Source organism: Solanum verrucosum, unplaced genomic scaffold (assembly GCF_900185275.1).
Source record: "Solanum verrucosum unplaced genomic scaffold, falcon-dt-bn FXZP01000196.1, whole genome shotgun sequence".
In the NCBI taxonomy this organism is placed as follows: Eukaryota; Viridiplantae; Streptophyta; class Magnoliopsida; order Solanales; family Solanaceae; genus Solanum; species Solanum verrucosum.
In genome coordinates this window covers 414813-434860 of record NW_026020420.1, presented here as the reverse complement: position 1 = coordinate 434860, position 20048 = coordinate 414813, and the positions used below count along the sequence as shown (strand labels likewise).

Below are 20048 nucleotides of genomic sequence, written 5' to 3'. Positions count from 1 at the left end.
AATTTTAGCTAGACTATGAACTAATACATTCCATGTTCGAGGAATATATATAATCTTGATTTATTCAAAAGACTTCATCAATCGTCAGACATCCTTGCAAATGGTCTCTATTTCTCAAGATGTTATCAAATTCTTTTGTATGACATTCTTTGCATCTGACCGTATCTGAACTTTTGACCAACCCTTTTGTAGTGGCTCTCAGCTTTCCGAATTGTTAGTGCATCAGCAGTTATGGCCTTCCCTACAAATTGAATAGGAATACTAAAGGCATGAAGCAAATGACCACAACACATACATCCTACATGAAGTTTTATGTGTAATATTTTGACTGTAGTGTGATGTTCTTTTACTAGTCCAACTTTTTTATTATTACTTTAATTAGTAATTATTTTTCTCTTATTAATAACATACACATTTTTAGAGTTCAATTTCCTGCTAAAATGCTCGTTAAATATATTTAATCATCCACCTGAATCCGTCATTCAATTTGTTGGGTATAAGAAATTGATTTTCTTTAATTTTATTTACTCGTGGAATTCATGCTTACCTAACATATTTTGTCATATTAGATTTGTTAATGATAAATTTAGTGGAGTTATTTTTATAAGATAAAAGTTTAAAGTTGAGTGATTTTATTGATACAAAATAAAGTTCAATAACTTTGCAACACAAATTCTCATAATTGAGACCTTTTAAGATATCAACTCTCTAAATTATTACTCTCTCTATTTCGAATTTGTGAAGCAACACATACTTATATATTACGAAAAGTGTAAAGCTCGAAAGTGCAAAATTTTACCCCTTTATTAAATCAAAAATGTTATAAAACATGTAATTAGTTAAATTTTAAATAATAATTCTATATACTAAATACTTAAAGTGGGAAGGTATTAAGTCAAAAAACGAATTATTAATTTTGTTAAATAACTTAAATATTGTAATCTTCTTGTATGGTGTTTTTTGGCCTTTGTATAGTCTATTATAACAAATTTAATTTATTCTTGAGGTCTTAATAAATTTATTATTAATTTTAAGAATCATTAGTCTTTTTCAACCTTTGATCTTCCTTGAATTGGTGGAAGAGGAATTTCTACCATCATTATATTTATTACATTACATAGTTTATAATAGTTCTTAAGTAACCTCTGAATGATTTGTTTATTTTTTCATGTACAGTCTTTATAAGATGTAATCATTTTAATTTGTGTTAGTAACCAACCAAGTAGAAAAGTAGAACCTATCAATATTTGTGTTACATTTCACTTTATCCTTTGCAAAATATTCTTTTCAAAATTGGATTTATTTATTATTTTTCTCCTTATTTTTTTTTAATTATTTACTTTCATAACTCATATCTATTTATCTATGTAGTTGTTATTCTTAATATTCATAACCTCCAATTATTTAATTTAAAACTTTGAGATTTCTTTTAGTATTTCTTTCATTTTTATCTATATAAATTTATCTTTTGGTTTTATAAATCCCTTATTCAAGGTTATCCTTTTCATTCTATAGTTAAAGTAATGAAGTGCTTATATCAATTATCGTACTTTTTAATTTATGCTTTAGTTTGACTCAATAAAAGTATGTCATTAAATTTATCAAGTATTATTTCTTGTTATGCTTCTCTCTCCTCACATGTTCTAACACTTAAAAAAATTGACTTGGGTGAGTCAAGAATAATTTATATTTATAATATCTTAGACAGAATTTTCATGTTTGGTGATGCATGGTTTTAATCATTTAATATTTTATAATATCTTAGACATGATTGGAGGAGATAGATTTGATGCCTCAAATCAAATCAATGAATTAAAAAGCTAAAGATACCAATAGCTTGAAGACAATCATATAAGTGTAACCTTTTGAACTTTGTGGCAGACAAGTGAATATGCTTTAGCTTTCCTGAAGTAGCACTAAGAGGGTTTTGGTCTTTTTATGATAGTACTAGTTTCTGAACACGTTCGTGTATATCAAGTTATTTTGTACAAGATCAATTTTACATTAATCACATAAGATTATTGCAATACATTCTGAGTAATAAAAGACAAAGTAATTACTCATAGCTACAAAAAAATGTACAAGATTGATGGAGAAGGAACTTAAAGGTATCGTTTTGACGTCGAATTCAACCATTACAAGATTGGATGATAGTGAGTTGATGAACATTAAAATGTATTTGTCTTGTACTTCCAAATTCCATGGGCATTGCAGGGGAACATAGTGAGCTTTGGACATTTCACTTTCTCCAAATATTCAACTTTCGGGAACAATTCTCGAAATTCCATCCACTCCATCGCTATTTCCATCAAGTACTTGAGACGTAGTGTTTTCACGTTATTCCAAGATTTTGGATCAGTTCTAAACTCGAACTGACCCAAATCGCCAAGTTCCCCTCCTCTGATGTACAGTTTATTCAGCTTCCCCAAATTCTCAGGTTTTAGCCAAGTGGTTGCACTTCGCTTAGGATAACATTTCAGGTCCAACTTCTCCAATATTGGAGGAAAACCGATTACATATGAGACATTCCCATCTTCCTTCCCTGTAATTAAACGATTCAATGTTTTCACAATTCCCCCATGTTTTGGAACACTACTCGAGTCTGGATTCCCAAACAAATTTCTTCCCCATTCTATAGTTAGGATGCGGAGTTGTTTGAAATTCACAAGCACGGACAAGTCACTCCGTCTAGGGAAATCCTCGATTTGTGTATGAATACTTAATTTACTTAAGTTTTTCATGGCCAACAAATCATCCAGAGTGCATGAGTGTGATTTGTCTGTTGAATCTGCAACTTCAAATCCCTTGAAAACCACGAGATTTGTTAGTGCCCCGAGACCTTTTGGCATACCACTGAGCAAGTAACACTCCGATAAATCCAAGTGTGTCAAATTATGAAGTGAACCAATGCCCCGCGGGATCACCTCAAGACTGTGACAAGCTCTGAGATCTAAGACATTAAGGTTCCATAACTTGGAAATTGACTCAGGGATCTCTGTTATCCCTGAAATTCCTTGCAAACTCAAGAATTTAACATACTTTAAGTTAGCTAAGCCTTCTAAATCTTTAGGTTCCTCCACTTCAATATGCTTCTTGCTTGTGCTATCCCACCTTCCCAAGTAAAGAATGTTCACATGCTTCATCTCGATAAGCCATTCGTGCTTAAGCCGTAGAAAGGTTTCATTCAAATTGAACACCACATGAGCCATGGGCTTAGAGTTGTCTGATTTTGATGGCGTATTGGAATTGGACTTGTTCTTGCCATGGGACTCCGACTTCTTGTCTTTCCGAGAAACCAGACAAGATGTTAGAAAACGAGTATGCCCTCTCATGGGGTCATCAGAATCAATGAAATTTTCCCTCTCAGCCAGTATAGGTACTGCAGCATGAACCAAAGGATGCAACTTGTAGCTATGAGCTTTTTTCTTAAAAGGGCACTTGTCGTAAACTGGATGGATGAAGTTTTTTGAAATGAGTTCCTTCAAGACCTTCTCTGCATCAGCCTCTGCGTTTACATCAGATCGAATGAATCCCTCGCCAATCCACCAGTACATCAGGAGCCGCTTCTTGATTGTTGCACCATTTGGGAACAGAGCAAAACAGAGAAGGCATTGTTTGTGTTCACTATTGAGGAGATTGAAACTTGTCTTGAATTCTTTGAATATCACATTGTTCTTAAACAGATCCTTGTTATAAAAAGAATGAACTCCATCTAGATGCTCGTTCTTCTCGCGATTGGGGAGATTCTCTTTCTTCTTTGCATCTCTAACTGTTGGCGCCGAGTACCTAACTTTCACCTTTGAGGGGATTTCTGTTTTCAACCTCATAACGACCTTCTCGACATTGGAAATTTCTTTATATTTAAGGTTCTCCTTCGCACGCTCCTGTTGTCTCACGACCTCAGCCTTGTATTTTTTTATATTCTCATAGGCCTCGTCGATGAATTGAAGATCATCATCCATCAGTTCATACAGCTTCTTTGCTTTCATTTCCTCATTAGTCATATATTGTTGGTTTCTAATGTGAGGGACCGGCTCCTGTTGGGGCGTGGAAGTTGATCGGTGGAGATGTTCTTCCTCTTCACTTTGTATTCCAGTGGAGGCTTCAGATATATCTTGATCTGAATACCTTTCAGAATGGATTATATCAGAGTAAACATGGTCGATTGCAGTTGCCATTGTTGATGAAGCAAAGAGAGAGATGAGCAAGTTTTAATAGGAATAAAAGAAATTTATCAAACTCTAAAAGGTATTTAGATCAAGATATATCTGAAGTCAAATGAACAGTTTGTTAGAGTGGGTAAAAGTCTCACATTGGTTGGGGAATGGATTGGCGGTCTGCTTATATAGACTTGGGGAATCCTCCTCTCATGAGCTAACTTTTGAGGTTGAGTAACACTCAAATGTCGTATCTTTACAATTTCAGTATGTGAAATATATTAAACTCTAAAAGGATTTGACATTTGAAAATGACCCTACGAAGATCTTAAGCTAAGATATGTGGAATGAACCGAAATGTCTTTTGATTAAGACATCAAACAAAAGCTAAGATATGTGGAATGTACCGAAATGTCTTTCGATTAAGACAAACAAATTGAAACGGAGTATTATCAGTGAAAAAGATCATATAACTAAGGAGTATAACATTAATCAAATGACAACAATTATGGTCAAACAGAAAATACATTGAAATACCGTTGAACTTCGAATAACAAGTTACAAGAGAGCAACACAAGACTGATTAATTGCTGACATATTCAGTGGAAATCGAAAGAAAAAAAAATCGTGAATTCTTGTTTATGGGTTGCGATTAGAGCTGCATCTTCTCAGAAAATCGATGTCCTGATATAGGTTTCAGCTGAGTGGTGTTGTGTATGCTGGTACTTTGTCAAGTTGTTCTTTCATGATTTCCCCCATGATCTTGGCAGCCAAAGGGAGGCCACCTAATTTGCTCATAATTGTATCCTCTAAATCTTTATCAGTCTGATATTTAAGCAATTGCTCCACTCTTTCTCCTGCTGAATCTATCAATATCTCCCGACAACTCTTATCATTCAATGGCAAAAGGGGATATACGATCTCCTCGCCAACCATTTCCTTCGCCAATTCCTTTGATCGAGTTGTGACAATAACAGCTCCACCCTGTTGTTTTGGCAATCCAAGCGCGAGTTTTTCAGTGCAATTATCTTCCAGTTTTGGTTCCGACCATATGTTATCAAAGAAATCGTGGAAATAGAAGGCGTCATCAAGCACAATCAAATACCTTCTACCTTTCAGTACACTTCGGAGAGCAAAAAGTAAACCCAATAGACCTCGATTTTCTCCTGTAAATTCGATCACTTGGTCTTCAACACCGAGACACTTGAGCATCCTTTTTAAAACGTCTTCCTTATAGTAGTCATCAACATCCTCGGGTGATTTTGACATACAAACCCAAATCCGAGGAAAGAAGTTGTTCATTACTTGCTCATTATTGAAAGCCAATTGGCATAGCGTCGTCTTCCCAACTCCAGCCACACCAGAAATACCAATTGCCTTAAATCCGTTAACTTCATTGTCTCTCCGGATAAGGAATCTCACCATGAAATTTTCCTTTTCACTAAACCCGAATACTCTGTTTCGATCTACTGTCCTGTAACTCCACTGAGATTCAGTCATAATAATTTTGCTCTCTGAACCTCCACCACTAGACGTTGATTTTTCTCCTTTAAGTGCACTTTCCATTTTCTTCAATTTGCTGTTAAGTGAAACAGCGAATCGGATTCCCTCAGGAGAGTAAATGCTTTTCCTTTCCATTACCATTTGCCAATTCGCAAGAGCATTGAGGAGATAGTAAAGGTTTCCCCTACGGCTCGATTCACCACCCGCTTCTGAAAGATCACCATTGTTGACATCTCGAAGCAAACCAATTACGTTTTCAAAATGTGTTTGGATATTAAAGAGGACCTTTGATAGACAATCTTCACTTCCCTTCGCTTGCTGTAGTGATGAATCAAGTTTATTCAGTAGATATTCTTCTGTATCGTCAGCCATTCCAAAGCACTTGCCTGGAGAAACTTGATCCTAATTTGCTTAATTCGCTCTTTGCTATAGCTCGGAAAAACGCCAAATTGTTGTAGTTTGCTGTTCTTATTTAACTTGGCGGAATCCATAGGTAGACACGTAAAGTTGGTATCATCTGTCACTTACATATTTCAACTTCGTTTTAAAAATCTAGCATTGCGGAAGTGTCAAATTAAATGAGGACATTTGTCATTTGTATGCTCCAAATATTTTTTGAGTAAAAAGAATAGTAAAACTATTTAAACAAGATCATTTCTAAGTTTAGTTTGCAAGAAGCTTCAAATGAGCTCTAATGAAGTCTGCAAACTTTCATCTCAAATACTTCCAAAGTGATGAAACAATGTTTGAATCAAGAATTTCAGCACAAATACACCATTATCGTTCATTTCCATCAAAATAGTTTTTCAATTATTTATTTTTTTTGGAATAAACAAAATTTGAAGATTTACATTAGACATTGGCATGCCATAAATATATGGAAATAAATTAACCATAAAAAAAATCTGAATAAACAAGAATATTATTGATAAAACATGTGGGTACAAATCAGTATGTTCCCTTGATTGTTCTCTCTTAATTTTCTCCGTGATTCGAGGGTTGTTAGCAACGTATTTTTCGAACTATAATGATTTGGATTATATCTTCACAATTCGAAGATTGTTAGTGGCGTATTTCTCGAATTTGGATGATTTGGACTTGATCTCCATAAAAAGATTTATGGATCTACTTGAAGTATTTGAATACTTTGACATATCTTGATCTCTTTATGAATATCAATTTATGAGATATTCAAGATCTTGATCTTTATAAGTACCCAAAAGTTTGTGATATTTTTCAAATTTATTTGATCTTCATTGATCTTTGTGAATATTCTATGAATTTGTGCAAAAATCGAGATACCTCTTTATTACACGATATTTTTATTTATATAATAACATATAACAGATACAAATAGTAAATCGAGGTACCCCTCAATGACAAATTTGAATATAATTTATATATGCATAAGTTAGGGTTTAGGATAGAGTAGCTTCCAAGAATCCTAACTATATTGAACGCCTCTCGTAGAGTTCCACAAAATTTCAATGTTTACTCTGTCATTTGACTTCTCTTCTTAAATGATCAAAGTAATACAACAACATATCTAGTGAGATTGCATAAGAAAGATCAAAATTTATTATTAATAAAATGTAATGGAAAAGCAAATCAAGTGACTATCTAAAATTTTTAGGGATCGTTTGGTAGGATGCATTAAAATAAATAATGTATGTAATAGCTTTGTGTATTATTAATATCTTATTTGGTACATTTTTTCAACCTTTCTATTTGGTATTATGATATGCATAGTTACACAGTTACACATGAAAAATCATGGCATTAACTATGCAAGAAATTTTAATACATGTATTAGTATGGATAAAGATACAATTGTCCCTCAAAACCTTTTTCACATCCTTTCAATTGTACTTTGTGGAGGGTTTTTTTGTAAAGATTATTTTTTTTACAAATTAACTGATACCAACATTAATAATGTCAGTGTTACTAATACATCTTATTCAACACTATTGTTATACACTCTATCAAACAATCCTTTAGTCTAATAGTGGTACTCCCTTGGGGGGGGGGGGGGGGGGTTCTCCGTTTTAATATGTTAATTTTATTTATTGTTTTAATCCGTTTCAAAAAGTATGCTTCTTTTTTTTGACAAATTTTTAATTGGAATTAATTTTAACACGAAATATTTAATATCACAAGAATAAAAATTATTTTAACACATTCGACATATCTTTAACTTAGGATTATAAAATTTAATTTTTTTTTTTTACTTTTTTATACGTTAAATCAAAATCAAATAAACAAATTAAAACAAAATTCTATTAAGGTCTAGGTCTTCCTTATTCATTTTTTAATCAAAGTCACTATAGTCTTGGTCTTTATTTATTATTATCTTACCATAGTCATGATTGTAATATTTCCTCAATGACGTGAGAGCATGGCCTATAGTGATCATTTGAAATTCATTTTAGTCTATGGTCTTTGTTTAAACTTTAATAATGCTTCCTTTGACTAAAGTCATTTTGTATTGTTTTGGAATTCTTGTAACCTCTAGTCTTTTTCTAGACTTTAATAATGTTTTCCTTTTACAAAAGTGAATTTCATTTTAGCTTTACATTTCGTTAATAAAATATCTTAAAGTCTTTATTTATAAGAGACCTTCATTTTTATTATATATAAAATAATAGATATAAAAAGGATACTTCCCTTTTCTACATAATATCATTTGGCGGTCGTTAAATTGTAGTAGCTTCTTAACTATTGAACATTTTATTAAATACATCGAGTTTAAAAAAAAATATACAAATCAAAATATGATAAGTAAAATAAACAAAAAAATATATGATAAGTGGCATTTGAAGTAACAAGATGAAACAAGTAGAAAATGAAACAAATGAGAAAACTTGAGTGGAGTACAACTATTAATCTCCCCCACCACACATTAGCCTTAATTATTTGGAAGTTCGAGAAGACAAAAACTAATAATTGCTTGGTTATATTGGAGTATTATTATTACTCTCCCCCACCATCATATGGTCCTTAATTATTGTAACAAGCAAAAATTAATATTTTCTCAGTTCGTTTTTACTTATTCATTTTCGAATTTATATGTTTCTTAAAAAAATATAATTGATATAAATATCTAGTAGTAGTTGTTGTTGTTGTTGTTTCATAGGTTGGCTTGGGATGAGAGTATACAAATTACAAACTTTCCACTAAGCATTGGGCTTCTTCGGCTTTTCCTCATTTTAACTCTCGGCCCATTTAACCTTTTCAGCATTTAGCCCAATTGATTATCATGAGTGAGCCCGTTCACAACAATTATAATTTCTATAACAATAACATTAAAAAATCTTCTTTCATTTATCAATAATTAAAACTATTTTAAAAATTCAATTAATGATTATTTTATTTGACTTCTAGGGTTCATGCTCAAATTGTTCATAATTGTGGTCTAAACCCTGATTAACATGTTGTAAGCATTTAGAATATTAAATTTTTAAATCTATAAGAAATTTGGATTTTGTTACCTAATACATGTGTAGGTGAGAGGCAACAGTATTACAGAATAATCTAAATGTGAGCAAGTTGATTTGGACACCACCATTCTTCTTCTTAATCGTATATAAATGACGTATTTAAGAATACTTATTACTAGTCCTAACATAACTTTCTATTTAAAGAGTCTAACAACAAAAAAATACAAGTAGAACTCTTATAACATAATTTTTTAAAGACTATACTCCATTTGTTCTAGTTTATATTAAACTATTTCCTTATTAATTTGTTTATATAATAACAATAGGACTGAGAAAAAGTAATTAAAAAAAAAAAACCCCACTATAATCTATAAAATTTGAAGAGGATAAAAAAGTTGTTTCCGATAAAACTCAGCTCAAAGAGAGTGAAAATCATTTTTTTGGAAAAAAGAAAAAGTCTTCATGCTTAATTAAATTAAATTAATTTCAAGGTAACTATCAAAAATAAAGTTTTTTTTAATTAATTAGTATAGTACATAATTTACAGCAAGAGTATATAAACCACTTTTTTTCCAGCCCTTATTGAAGAAGACGACAATTTTGAAATGGCATGTTCTCTGTCTCTCAAGCAGCCCTTCAGCTCTTTGCCTACCAACACAACCACCCAGGTTAGCCCAAAATGATTTATATCTTAATGCGGGTGTAATTTTTTTTTTCTCTTTTTGTGTAAAAATCATTGGGTGGAAGAAAAAATGGAGAAATCTTGAACTGGGTTGCAATCTTTATTCAATCTTGACTCGAGAAATTGAAAAAAGTTTGGATTTTTAATGATTTCTATGCCTTTGAGAGCTTCATACAGTTGTTTTGCTTATTGGGTGTTTCTAATTTTCTGTTGGGGAAGTTAAGAATGTTTAAAGTTGAGCAATTTAAGGATATCCAATGCTTTTGAACCCAATGGTGTGGCCTAGCTGTCAATGAAGTAGGTTGAGAATTCAAAATACTAGGTGATTTTCCGCATGTGTCCTAGCTTTAGTGGATAGAGTTAGATAGGAAGTGGCAGGCCACCTGAGGAATTAGTCGAGATGCGTGAAAGCTGGCCCGGACACCACAGTTCTCGAAAAACGAAAAAAGCTGAGCAATTTAAGCTTGAAAAATTGAAAAGTTGCCATCTTTGTGCCTCTATGAGCTTCACAAAGTTGTTTTGCTTATTGGGGCTCTCTAATTTTCTTTTGTGGAAGTTAAGAATGTCTAAAGGTGAGCAATCTAAAGTTGAAAAATTGAAATGTTATCATCTTTATGCATTTATGAGCTTCACAATATTGTTTTGATTTTTCTGGCCTCTCTAATTTTTCCTTTTTCTCTGGGAAACGTCAAGAATGTGTAATGTAAAGTAATTTTTGATTGGTATTTCACACAAACTAAAGCTTTTGTTTAAGCTATGGCATCATCTTCCGGATGTTTTGGGCTCTTTTGCTAAACTTAGATGGAATAATGTGATAGATTGTTTTTGCTCTTACTTGTTGAGCAGCCAAACAAGTGGCAAAAGTGTTGCTTCTGATGGAATGTTGTGCTAATGTGTAGGGTAAATTGCCTATTAACTTTCCAGTGACATTTGGGTGCATGAATGGGAAGGGAACTCTAATAGAACAGAAATTCCAACTGAATTGCTCAAGAGACAAAGAGATGGATCTCACTGCATCAGCTTTGAGTGATATTGCTGCTGCCGAATGCATGGATGGTATGTACCAAATCCATTTTTAGACGAGGATAAACGAGATTTATTCTTTGGGTTTATCTTTGAGCTAATAGTACGTTTTGATTGATGGCAGAGATGGGGACTATGGAACTACCTCCTCGAGTTGAGGCTAGGGAAGCAAAAGAGCCAAGTGTTTCAACAATGTTGATGAACTTCAGTAATGATTTTGATCCTTATGGTGCCTTAAGTACCCCCTTGTATCAAACATCTACTTTTAAGCAAGTAAGTTTTGAAGAAACTTTGTGGAATGCAATTTCATAATACATTGCAAAGCTGCATTTTTATTCCGGAAGAATTTAATGGTGCAATTTTTGCAATCAATGCTTCATAGTTACTTGTTTCTACTATATTTATCTGAGATGTAAATCGTCAAAATATTTGGAGGTTTTGTGCGATATATTGGATTAATACATGAACCAATTTGTAAATATTATAATGTGAAACAAGGATAAGAATGGTAAGTTAGTATTACATGCAAAAGAGTAAAGACCAAAAAGAGCAACTAGGACACAAATTTTAACCTTCCTTCACTCCTTTTCTTTTTCATTTGTGTCTTCAGCATGTCTTCTACTTTTCTCCCTGTAACGTCCACATCACTACTATCGTTGACCTACCTTTTCTGAACCATTCACAATAACATGAAAAAGATTGGCAGTGGAATGCAAATCTATTTTTTAAAAAAGAAAATATATTGCACTGTGTATATGTAAAAAGACCCTTCGTAAGTAGTAGGGTGTTATAGGAAAAGGCTGAAAAATCAAATATAAAGTGCCCATTTCCTTAAGCATTTAAGAGAGCAAGAGTTATTGTATTCATCTTTCATGAAGAAAAAGGGTCAAATTAGGAAGACCGAAGATAGGAGTAGGCACCCTTTATAAAGCTAAGTGGTTAACCTTTGTAAGGTAGGAGAAGTCCTTAAAACTAGGGAACGGGAATAAGCTCAATCAAACTAAGAGAGCATGTCACAAACTCTAACTAACTCGAAGAAGAAAATATTCCTGAACGAGTTGCTGCAAAGAAGAATGAACGAAGAGGGGATTTGCATTTGGCTTACCCAGTATGGCCATGCCTTTTAAAGCAAACCAAATGAATAAAATGCAATTGAGAGTGCTTAACTAATTCCAGGACCTCCAACAGACCTTGGGATGGTTTAACTAACTCGAGTAAATGACCATGGCCGAAAGAAGAGGATGCAGGAGAATAACCAATGTAATGACTGATTTCTTGAGGTGGATAGAGGATATGGAGTTACATGACCCTTGTCTAAAGGGTGGGAATTTCACTTGGTTCAGAGGGCCTAACCATCAAAGTGTTGTTAGGCTGGATAGGTTTCTCTACTCAACTGAGTGGGAAGAACAATTCAGAAACATTAGACAACAAATTATGCCTAGAGTTATATCTGACCACAGCCCCATTATGCTACAATGTGGTGACTGGGAACAAAGGAAGCCTTACTTCAAATTTGAAAATTGGTGGACTAATGTTGAGGGTTTCAAAGATTTAATTCAGGACTGGTGGAATGGTTTTGTTGTGGAAGGATGCCCAGACTTCAAACTTAGCATGAAATTAAAGATGCTAAAGCAAAAACTCAAAGAATGGAGTGGTGTAACCTTTGGGGAACTCATCAACAAGAAAAACAGGTTACTAAATGAGCTAGCTGAGATAGATTTGATTCAGAATGACAGAATGTTGACAGAGGATGAGATGATTATTAGAGCAACGATCCTAGTTGAGCTAGAAGAGTTAGCAAAGAATGAAGAGACCGGGTGGAGACAGAAATCCAGAGTATTATGGCTAAAGCAGGGAGATAATAATACCAAGTTCTTTCAAAGAGTGGCAACAGCACATAGGAGATACAACACCATCGATAGACTGGTTATTAGCAGGGAGGAGAGTAAAGATCCGAAAAAAATCAAAGAGCATATAACAGAATTCTATAAGAAGCAATACACTGAATCAGAAAGCTGGAGGCCACCTTTTGTGATGATGAACTTCCCCAGAATAAGTCAAGAGGAGCAAGAATGGATGCAGAGACCATTCTCAAAAGAGGAAGTGGTACACATTCTCAAATTGTGTGATGGGGATAAAGCCCCTGGCCCAGATGGTTTCACTATGTGTTTCTTCAAGGAGTTCTGGGAGATCATAAAGGATGATGTGATGCAAACAATTCATAACTTCTACCAGAATGAAGTGTTTGAAAAATCCTTGAATGCCACCTTTGTGGCATTAATCCCTAAGAAGTATGGAGCAGAGGAACTCAAGGATTTTAGGCCAATAAGTCTGATTGGTGGAATGTACAAAATCATCGCTAAGTTGATCACTGAAAGAATGAAAACAGTTATGGGGAGACTGATTAACGAGAATCAAATGGCTTTTTTGAAGGATAGACAGATAATGGATGCTTCTTTATTGGCTAATGAGTTGGTCGACTCCAGGGTAAAGCAAAAGATACCAGGTATTCTATGCCAATTGGACATAGAGAAGGCATATGACCATGTAAATTGGAACTACCAATTTAAAGTTCTGAGTGACATGGCGTTTGGGAGGAAATGGGTGAATTGGATTAAGTTTTATGTGTCAACAGTGAAATTCTCAATCATTATAAATGGGAGTCCAGAAGGTTTCTTTCAATCACAAAGGGGACTGAGACAAGGAGATCCCATGTCCCCTTTCTTATTCCTTCTAGCAATGGAGGGACTCAACTACATAGTTAGAAAGGCTAATGAATTGGGGTGGATAAGAGGCTTTGGTGCATATACTAATAGAGCTAATAACATGGAGATTACACATCTACTGTATGCAGATGATTCTCTTGTGTTCTGTGGTGCAGAAGTGTCGCAAATTAGGCATCTGAGGGCAATACTAACCATATTTGAAGCCATTTCAGGTCTACATGTGAACTGGCAGAAGAGTTGCCTGTTCCCAGTTAATCAAGTCAATAATATGCAAGGCCTAGCCGACAACCTGGGCTGCCAAGTGGCCTTTCTTCCCACCAAATATTTGGGGATGCCCTTGGGAGCCAAGAACAAAGAATTGGAAGTATGGAGTGAAGTCTTGGAGAGAAGTGAAAGGAAGCTGACAAGGTGGAAGAGTCAATATTTATCTCTGGGAGGTAGAGTGACTCTCATAAAATCAGTTCTGGATGCCCTCCCAACTTATATGCTAAGTCTTTTTCCACTACCAAAAAGTATTGGAAAGAAACTCAACAAGTTGAGAAGGGTGTTCCTCTGGCAAGGGAACAAAGAGAAGCAAGGATACAACTTGGTTAAATGGGAAGAGGTGATAATGAGCAAAGCACAAGGAGGTCTGGGCATTTAGAATTTAAGTATTTAGAACACTAGTTTGCTGCAAAAATGGTTGTGGAGATTCTGTTGCGAAGATACAGCATTATGGAGGAGGGTCATAGCTGAGAAATATGGCCTACAGAGTAATTGGATAACTGAAGAGGTGAATGGTACTTTTGGGTGCTCAGTATGGAAAACTATTAGGAGAATGTGGACTGACTTCAATGCGCAGGTGACTTTCAGAGTGGGGAATGGCCTGAAGATCAGTTTCTGGAATGAGATTTGGTTAGGCGATGTGAAAATGAGGATACTCTTTCCTGACTTGTACATTATCAGCCTACAACAGAATGACACTATAGCGCAGGTGTGGAGTCCTCAAGGCTGGAACCTTATGTTTAGAAGGGCTCTAAATGATTGGGAGGTTGAAAGAGTAGCAGACTTACTCCAGGCCTTGAACCTGTTCCTTGGCATCAATGCAGAGTCCGACAAACCAGTTTGGAAATTGCATAGTAGGGGAGTTTTTACAGTAAAGTCTTGTTACTGGGAAAGAAACACCAACCACTCTTTGACAACATCTTGGCCCTAGAAATTAATATGGAAGATTAAGATCCCTCTAAAAGTTGCTTGCTTCACTTGGTTGGTAATTAGAAGAGCTTGTCTAACACACGAAGTGCTACAAAGAAGAGGTATACAGATCTGCTCAAGGTGCTTTATGTGTGAACAAGAGGCTGAAGAAAATTGCCATTTAATTTTGCACTGCAGGATGGCTACAGATCTGTGGAACATGTTCATTTGTATACTCGGGGTTAATTGGACAATGCCCAGAACCACTTTTGAGGTACTAACACGCTGGCAAGGAATTGGGAAGGGAGGATCAAAGGGAGATTGGTGGAAAAATGTACCTGCTTGCATTTGGTGGACACTATGGAAAGAAAGGAATGGACGGTGCTTTGAAGGGAGGACTAGCAGTTCCCAGACGATCAAGATGAGATGCCTTGGTCTTTTGTTTTTTTGGTGTAAGCAAGATTTAGTGGGGGAAGTAGATAGTTTAGTGGAGTTTATAGGACAATTGTAAATTTTTGAAAATTTGGTTTTGGATTTGAGAATGATGGCACCCCCCGGGGGTTTGTAAATCCCTCCTCATCAATTTCTTGATGAGGTCTTTTGTGTGAATACAAAGTTACCAATTTCAAAAAAACTCCTTTGACGAGTTTTTCTGTCTGCAATGGTAATTTTGTCACATGACTGGCTGCACCATCCTAAAACAATTCTTATCCTCATGAATCATGTTTAAGAGGACAACTGAACCATTTAACCCACGCCTCACCTTTGAGCTTTGCAAAAATTCTGTGATCCAAGATGGGCTCAAGCTCCAGCAGGATGTGACCATTAATAGATAATGTTGCGTTTATGGTTGGGATTGAGAGCTATTAAGAATATTGTGTAGAATATTTTTAATCAGAAGAAAGTTTCCTTGTTTAATGTACCCAATATTTCTATATAAGAATCCCTCTTGTACGTTGTTAAATAACCATTTCCTCTCTCCTTTTCTCTTTTGACAGCACAATTCATGACTTCTTTGTTGCTTTAATTGTCTCTTCAGATCCTTTTTTAAAAAACTATTCAGCCTTCAGCAACAGAGTCCAGCCCTACAATTCCATAGAAACAAGTAACAAAGAGCGTGTCTTATCTTTAATTGTTTCTTCATCCTGCTGCAGCCTTCTGCGACCGAAAATGGGCAATATGATTATACACGGAGTGGAAATCCAACAAGGGATGCATTGGAAAAGTAAGTTAAACAGTGTACTGCTAATAGTTGAAAGTTCATCTGTTAACATTATTGTTATCAATACCATTACCGCATTTTGAAAATTTTCAGGCTTCTTGCAGAGCTTGAGAAAGCAGATCGAGCATTTTGCTTTACCAGTGGAATGGCCGCCTTGGCAGCTGTAACTCGTCTCGTTAAAGCTGGTACTTCTAAAAATTGTACATGCAATGCATTTGTGTAGAAGAATCTGAATATGTGTATACCAGATAAATTATGCAACAAACTTGATTAAGACCTTCTTGAAAGTTTGTTCTGCTCATTTAAGATGGTTATGCTTTCTTGTTGGATGAGACATTGAATCTTCGTTTGTGTCATGCTAGTGTTTTTTTTTTTCTTGACATCTCGGCAAGCATATGATAGTTAACAAAAGAATAGCTTCAATTTGTTGATTTTATAGGTGAGGAGATTGTTGCCGGGGATGACATATATGGTGGTTCTGACCGGCTGCTCTCACAAGTTGTTCCAAAAGCCGGGATCGTGGTCAAGTTGGTATCTCTTTTATCAGTGTAACATTGTTTTCAATCAGGTTATTAGAATTTTGATTGTCACCTTATTTGTACAGGCGAGTGGATACCACTAACTTAGATGAGGTTGCTTCTGTGATTAAACCATGGACAAAGCTTGTTTGGCTGGAAAGCCCAACCAACCCTCGTCAACAAATTTGTGATATTCGTGTGGGTAATTTACAGTAGCATAGTAGATTATGCACGTACAATTTTCAGCTTTTACTGTAGCTGATAGATAGTAATATATTGATCTTCAAAAGACAATGATTTTGTCTCATATTGTTGTCTCTTCTGATTTATTCCAGAAAATAGCCAAGATCGCTCATGCACATGGGGCTCTTGTGCTGGTAGATAACAGCATTATGTCCCCAGTACTGTCCCATCCTTTGGAGCTCGGAGCAGGTATTGTGCAAATACTTTTTGTTCCACTAACTGGAACACTCTCCAATAACATGCATGGGATGTTGGCTTACTTGTCCATGGTTTTGTAGATATTGTGATGCATTCAGCTACTAAGTTCATATCCGGTCATAGTGATCTCATGGCTGGTGTACTTGCCATCAGAGGAGAAAGGTTTTCCTCTATTTCGCATATGTTTCATATTTTGATTTATTGTTATCTTATGGTTGTATATTCTTAGTTTTTTTAGTCTTTTTTGGTGGCCTAAACCAATAATCACATTAGGCTTGACTATAGTGAACGTGAGTTTGTGATAGATGCATTATTGGTTTCTCTTGCAATGAATCACTTACCCAACCCATAGTGAAACTCTAGACTGTTCAACAATAGGTAGCAAATGTTGATATGGTCATATGCTTCCTTTTCCTCTTCTACTTTTTGTACAAATAAGATTTCTATTTTCTTTGGACTGGATTAGAAGGATGTCAAGGACTATTGTCTTGCAACTCACATAATTCTTTACATGGAATAAGGGCCTTTGCTGAGACCTGAGGGTGAGCCTTCATACAATTTTAGTATGCTTACTCAGGGTTATATGCAAGTCAAAAATGGATCCCTTCCATATGGCTAAGGCGTATACAAGAAATCCTCTTTATGCAACACCCTATAGACCCTGCACTGCACAGATTTGTGCAATACTTCGTGACACTGAAATTCTTTTCCTGAATGCACTGGCTGCCCTTATAATTGATCATGAAGTTTAAGAAATTAACTTCTTTTTTGTTGATAAAGTTAAGTTTAAGAAATCAGTTCATTGACAAGTCTATATCTGAAAATCCGTAGTTAGTTATGTATAGCGTATTGAACGTAAGTGATGTCTGATGCCTTGTTTCTCTTTGAACATCTCAAGTGTCCTTTTAATAATTTGCTTACCAGCTTGGCGAAAGAGGTGTACTTCCTACAAAATGCTGAAGGTGCAGGGTTAGCGCCATTCGATTGTTGGCTTTGTTTAAGAGGAATCAAAACAATGGCTCTTCGTGTTGAAAAACAACAGGTTTAATTTTATTTGTTTTTCTTTTATTTTGTGGTGAAATTAGTTGTTCCACCATTGTTTCTAGAAACATATATGCCTTCCTGCGCCTTTGTTAATCTATTATTCTTGACCCTACAGATTTTCATGATTATGGCATACATACTACTGCATCTTCATCTTTATATTGTGCAGAGAAGTTAGGCTGGTTCGTAAAACTGACAGATCACTGGCATCTAACTAAATAATTTCAATATCTTGCAGGAGAATGCACAAAAAATTGCTGAATTTTTATCTTCCCATCCACGAGTGAAAAAGGTCAACTATGCAGGTCTTCCTGACCATCCAGGGAGATCTTTGCACTTCTCTCAGGTATTCAAACATGTGATTTTTTCTGGAAATTTGAACTAAGGCGCTATGGTTGTCGGTGTCCTGCCACCATGAAGCTTTCCCTTGAAACTTACTATTTAAATGTTGATCAATTTGCAGGCTACTGGTGCAGGATCGGTGCTGAGTTTCCTGACAGGTTCTTTGGCACTCTCTAAGCATGTTGCTGAGGCTACCAAGTATTTCAGCATTACCGTCAGTTTTGGTTAGTTTCATCTTAATGCTCAATTACATTTTCCTATATTTAAGATCATTTTTTCCTACCAAAGTGTACAATTCCTAATGATGTTTGCCTTCTCTCTCTTTTCCCTGATGATTGTAGTAAACATGCAATATTGTTTTGCTTTGGTAAGACAGAAACCATATTCTATAGAGGATGAATACCATATAAGTATCAAAACAATGTAGCTTTTTGAATACCACATCTGATAACAAACCTTAAGAATGATCAATGCAAAAAGAGATGGAAGCATAGGCAATATGCCTTGATACTACTGCAATCAAGTATAGGGGAAAGACTGAACTACCAATAAGAAGCATAGGCAAAATAACATGGATGTGGTCCATGTGGAAACTCTTACTCTATAAGTCTAACAGAAAGACAAGGAGATAGTGTGTTGGACTGTTTCGTATCCAACTCAACTCAACTCAAGTATATTTGCTATCCATAGAACACTTCCAATGGCAAGAGAGATAAGCGTAGACAACTATTCAGGTCTTTTGGTTGGTTTTAGGAAAATCAGCCGGGGATCAGAATTTCAGCTTTAATCCAGTTGTTATAATTGTAGATTTTGTTTGGGGATATAGAAAAATGATGAAAATTTTAATGACTCTTGCTTGTAAACATCTGCATGAAAAGCAAAAATTGTTTTTGTGCATTTGACACACTGGAACCATTTGATAACTTGAACTTGTCCGCAAGATAATGGTATGGTGCAGAGTGACGCAAAATGATTCATCAAATGACCCCTTGTGTTTATGCTTCAAAAGATCTTTTTATTCGTATATAATTCAAAATTGTTTACATTGATGTCATTCATTTTATTCCCGCTCTTCCATTTGCATTTTCCTTTGTCGCTATCCAAACGTGTTATATGGTCCTCAAAATTTGCAGGAAGTGTCAAGTCACTCATAAGCTTGCCTTGCTTCATGTCCCATGCTAGCATACCTGTTGAAGTACGAGAGGCTAGAGGTCTTACTGAGGACCTGGTTCGAATTTCTGTTGGGATTGAAGATGTCAACGACTTGATAGATGATTTAGACTATGCACTCAAGACTGGGCCTGCCTAGAAGATTAAGCAAGTTTGTGGAACTGATGCCAAGCTTATGTGCACCTTCAATTATAGCGCTTGTCGCGTCATTTCATTCATCTCAGGGATTTATTTGATATTTGCAAGTTGGTTCAAAATGAAGTTGATTTTGAGTGATCTGCTAATCATATCATGTAATAAATTTTGCTCTCTTTCGAGTTCTTACTTTGATTTTTAGGCAAAATTGAAGAGTTGAAAAGGTGATCAATTCATGGCATTTTGCTATCCATTTTGTTGTTTCTATACCTTTTGGTTGGCAATTCGACATATATACATAGCCTTAGTGTTTAGGCCAACTTGTGTACACTTCAACTAATTCACGAGTATTTACTACTTTCCATCAACACATATATCAGATAATTATGTCCATGAAGGCTTGGGAAAATGTGGTGAAGAAACACCAATGACTGGCATAATTATGTACAAATGTTTTAACAATTGATGCAAGTCA

The 20048-nt window shown here is 35.1% G+C and overlaps 3 protein-coding genes across 4 annotated transcripts; 1 reads left to right on the top strand and 2 right to left on the bottom strand.

The window, feature by feature from the left end:
* Positions 1 to 2168: 2168 nt before the first annotated feature.
* Positions 2169 to 4178, bottom strand: LOC125806893 (disease resistance RPP13-like protein 4). The gene has a single exon (XM_049486650.1). The coding sequence runs from the start codon at positions 4176 to 4178 to the stop codon at positions 2169 to 2171; it is 2010 nt and encodes a 669-aa protein (XP_049342607.1).
* A 675-nt stretch (positions 4179 to 4853) lies between these two features.
* On the bottom strand, positions 4854 to 6032 carry LOC125806892 (probable disease resistance protein At4g19060). Its single transcript, XM_049486648.1, has one exon. The coding sequence runs from the start codon at positions 6030 to 6032 to the stop codon at positions 4854 to 4856; it is 1179 nt and encodes a 392-aa protein (XP_049342605.1).
* Positions 6033 to 9702: 3670 nt separating this feature from the next.
* Positions 9703 to 19820, top strand: LOC125806841 (cystathionine beta-lyase, chloroplastic). 2 transcript variants are annotated; one of them, XM_049486592.1, is made up of 14 exons: positions 9708 to 9765; positions 10004 to 10056; positions 10679 to 10835; positions 10927 to 11075; positions 15856 to 15926; positions 16017 to 16108; positions 16363 to 16450; positions 16528 to 16639; positions 16777 to 16873; positions 16963 to 17044; positions 17807 to 17924; positions 18165 to 18272; positions 18390 to 18492; positions 19402 to 19820. In XM_049486592.1, the coding sequence occupies exons 1-14, from the start codon at positions 9708 to 9710 to the stop codon at positions 19575 to 19577; spliced, it is 1464 nt and encodes a 487-aa protein (XP_049342549.1). In that variant the 3' UTR covers positions 19578 to 19820. The 2 variants fall into 2 exon arrangements, with proteins under 2 accessions (XP_049342548.1, XP_049342549.1); XM_049486591.1 differs by lacking the exon at positions 10004 to 10056 and having other exon boundaries at positions 9703 to 9765.
* Positions 19821 to 20048: the final 228 nt, after the last annotated feature.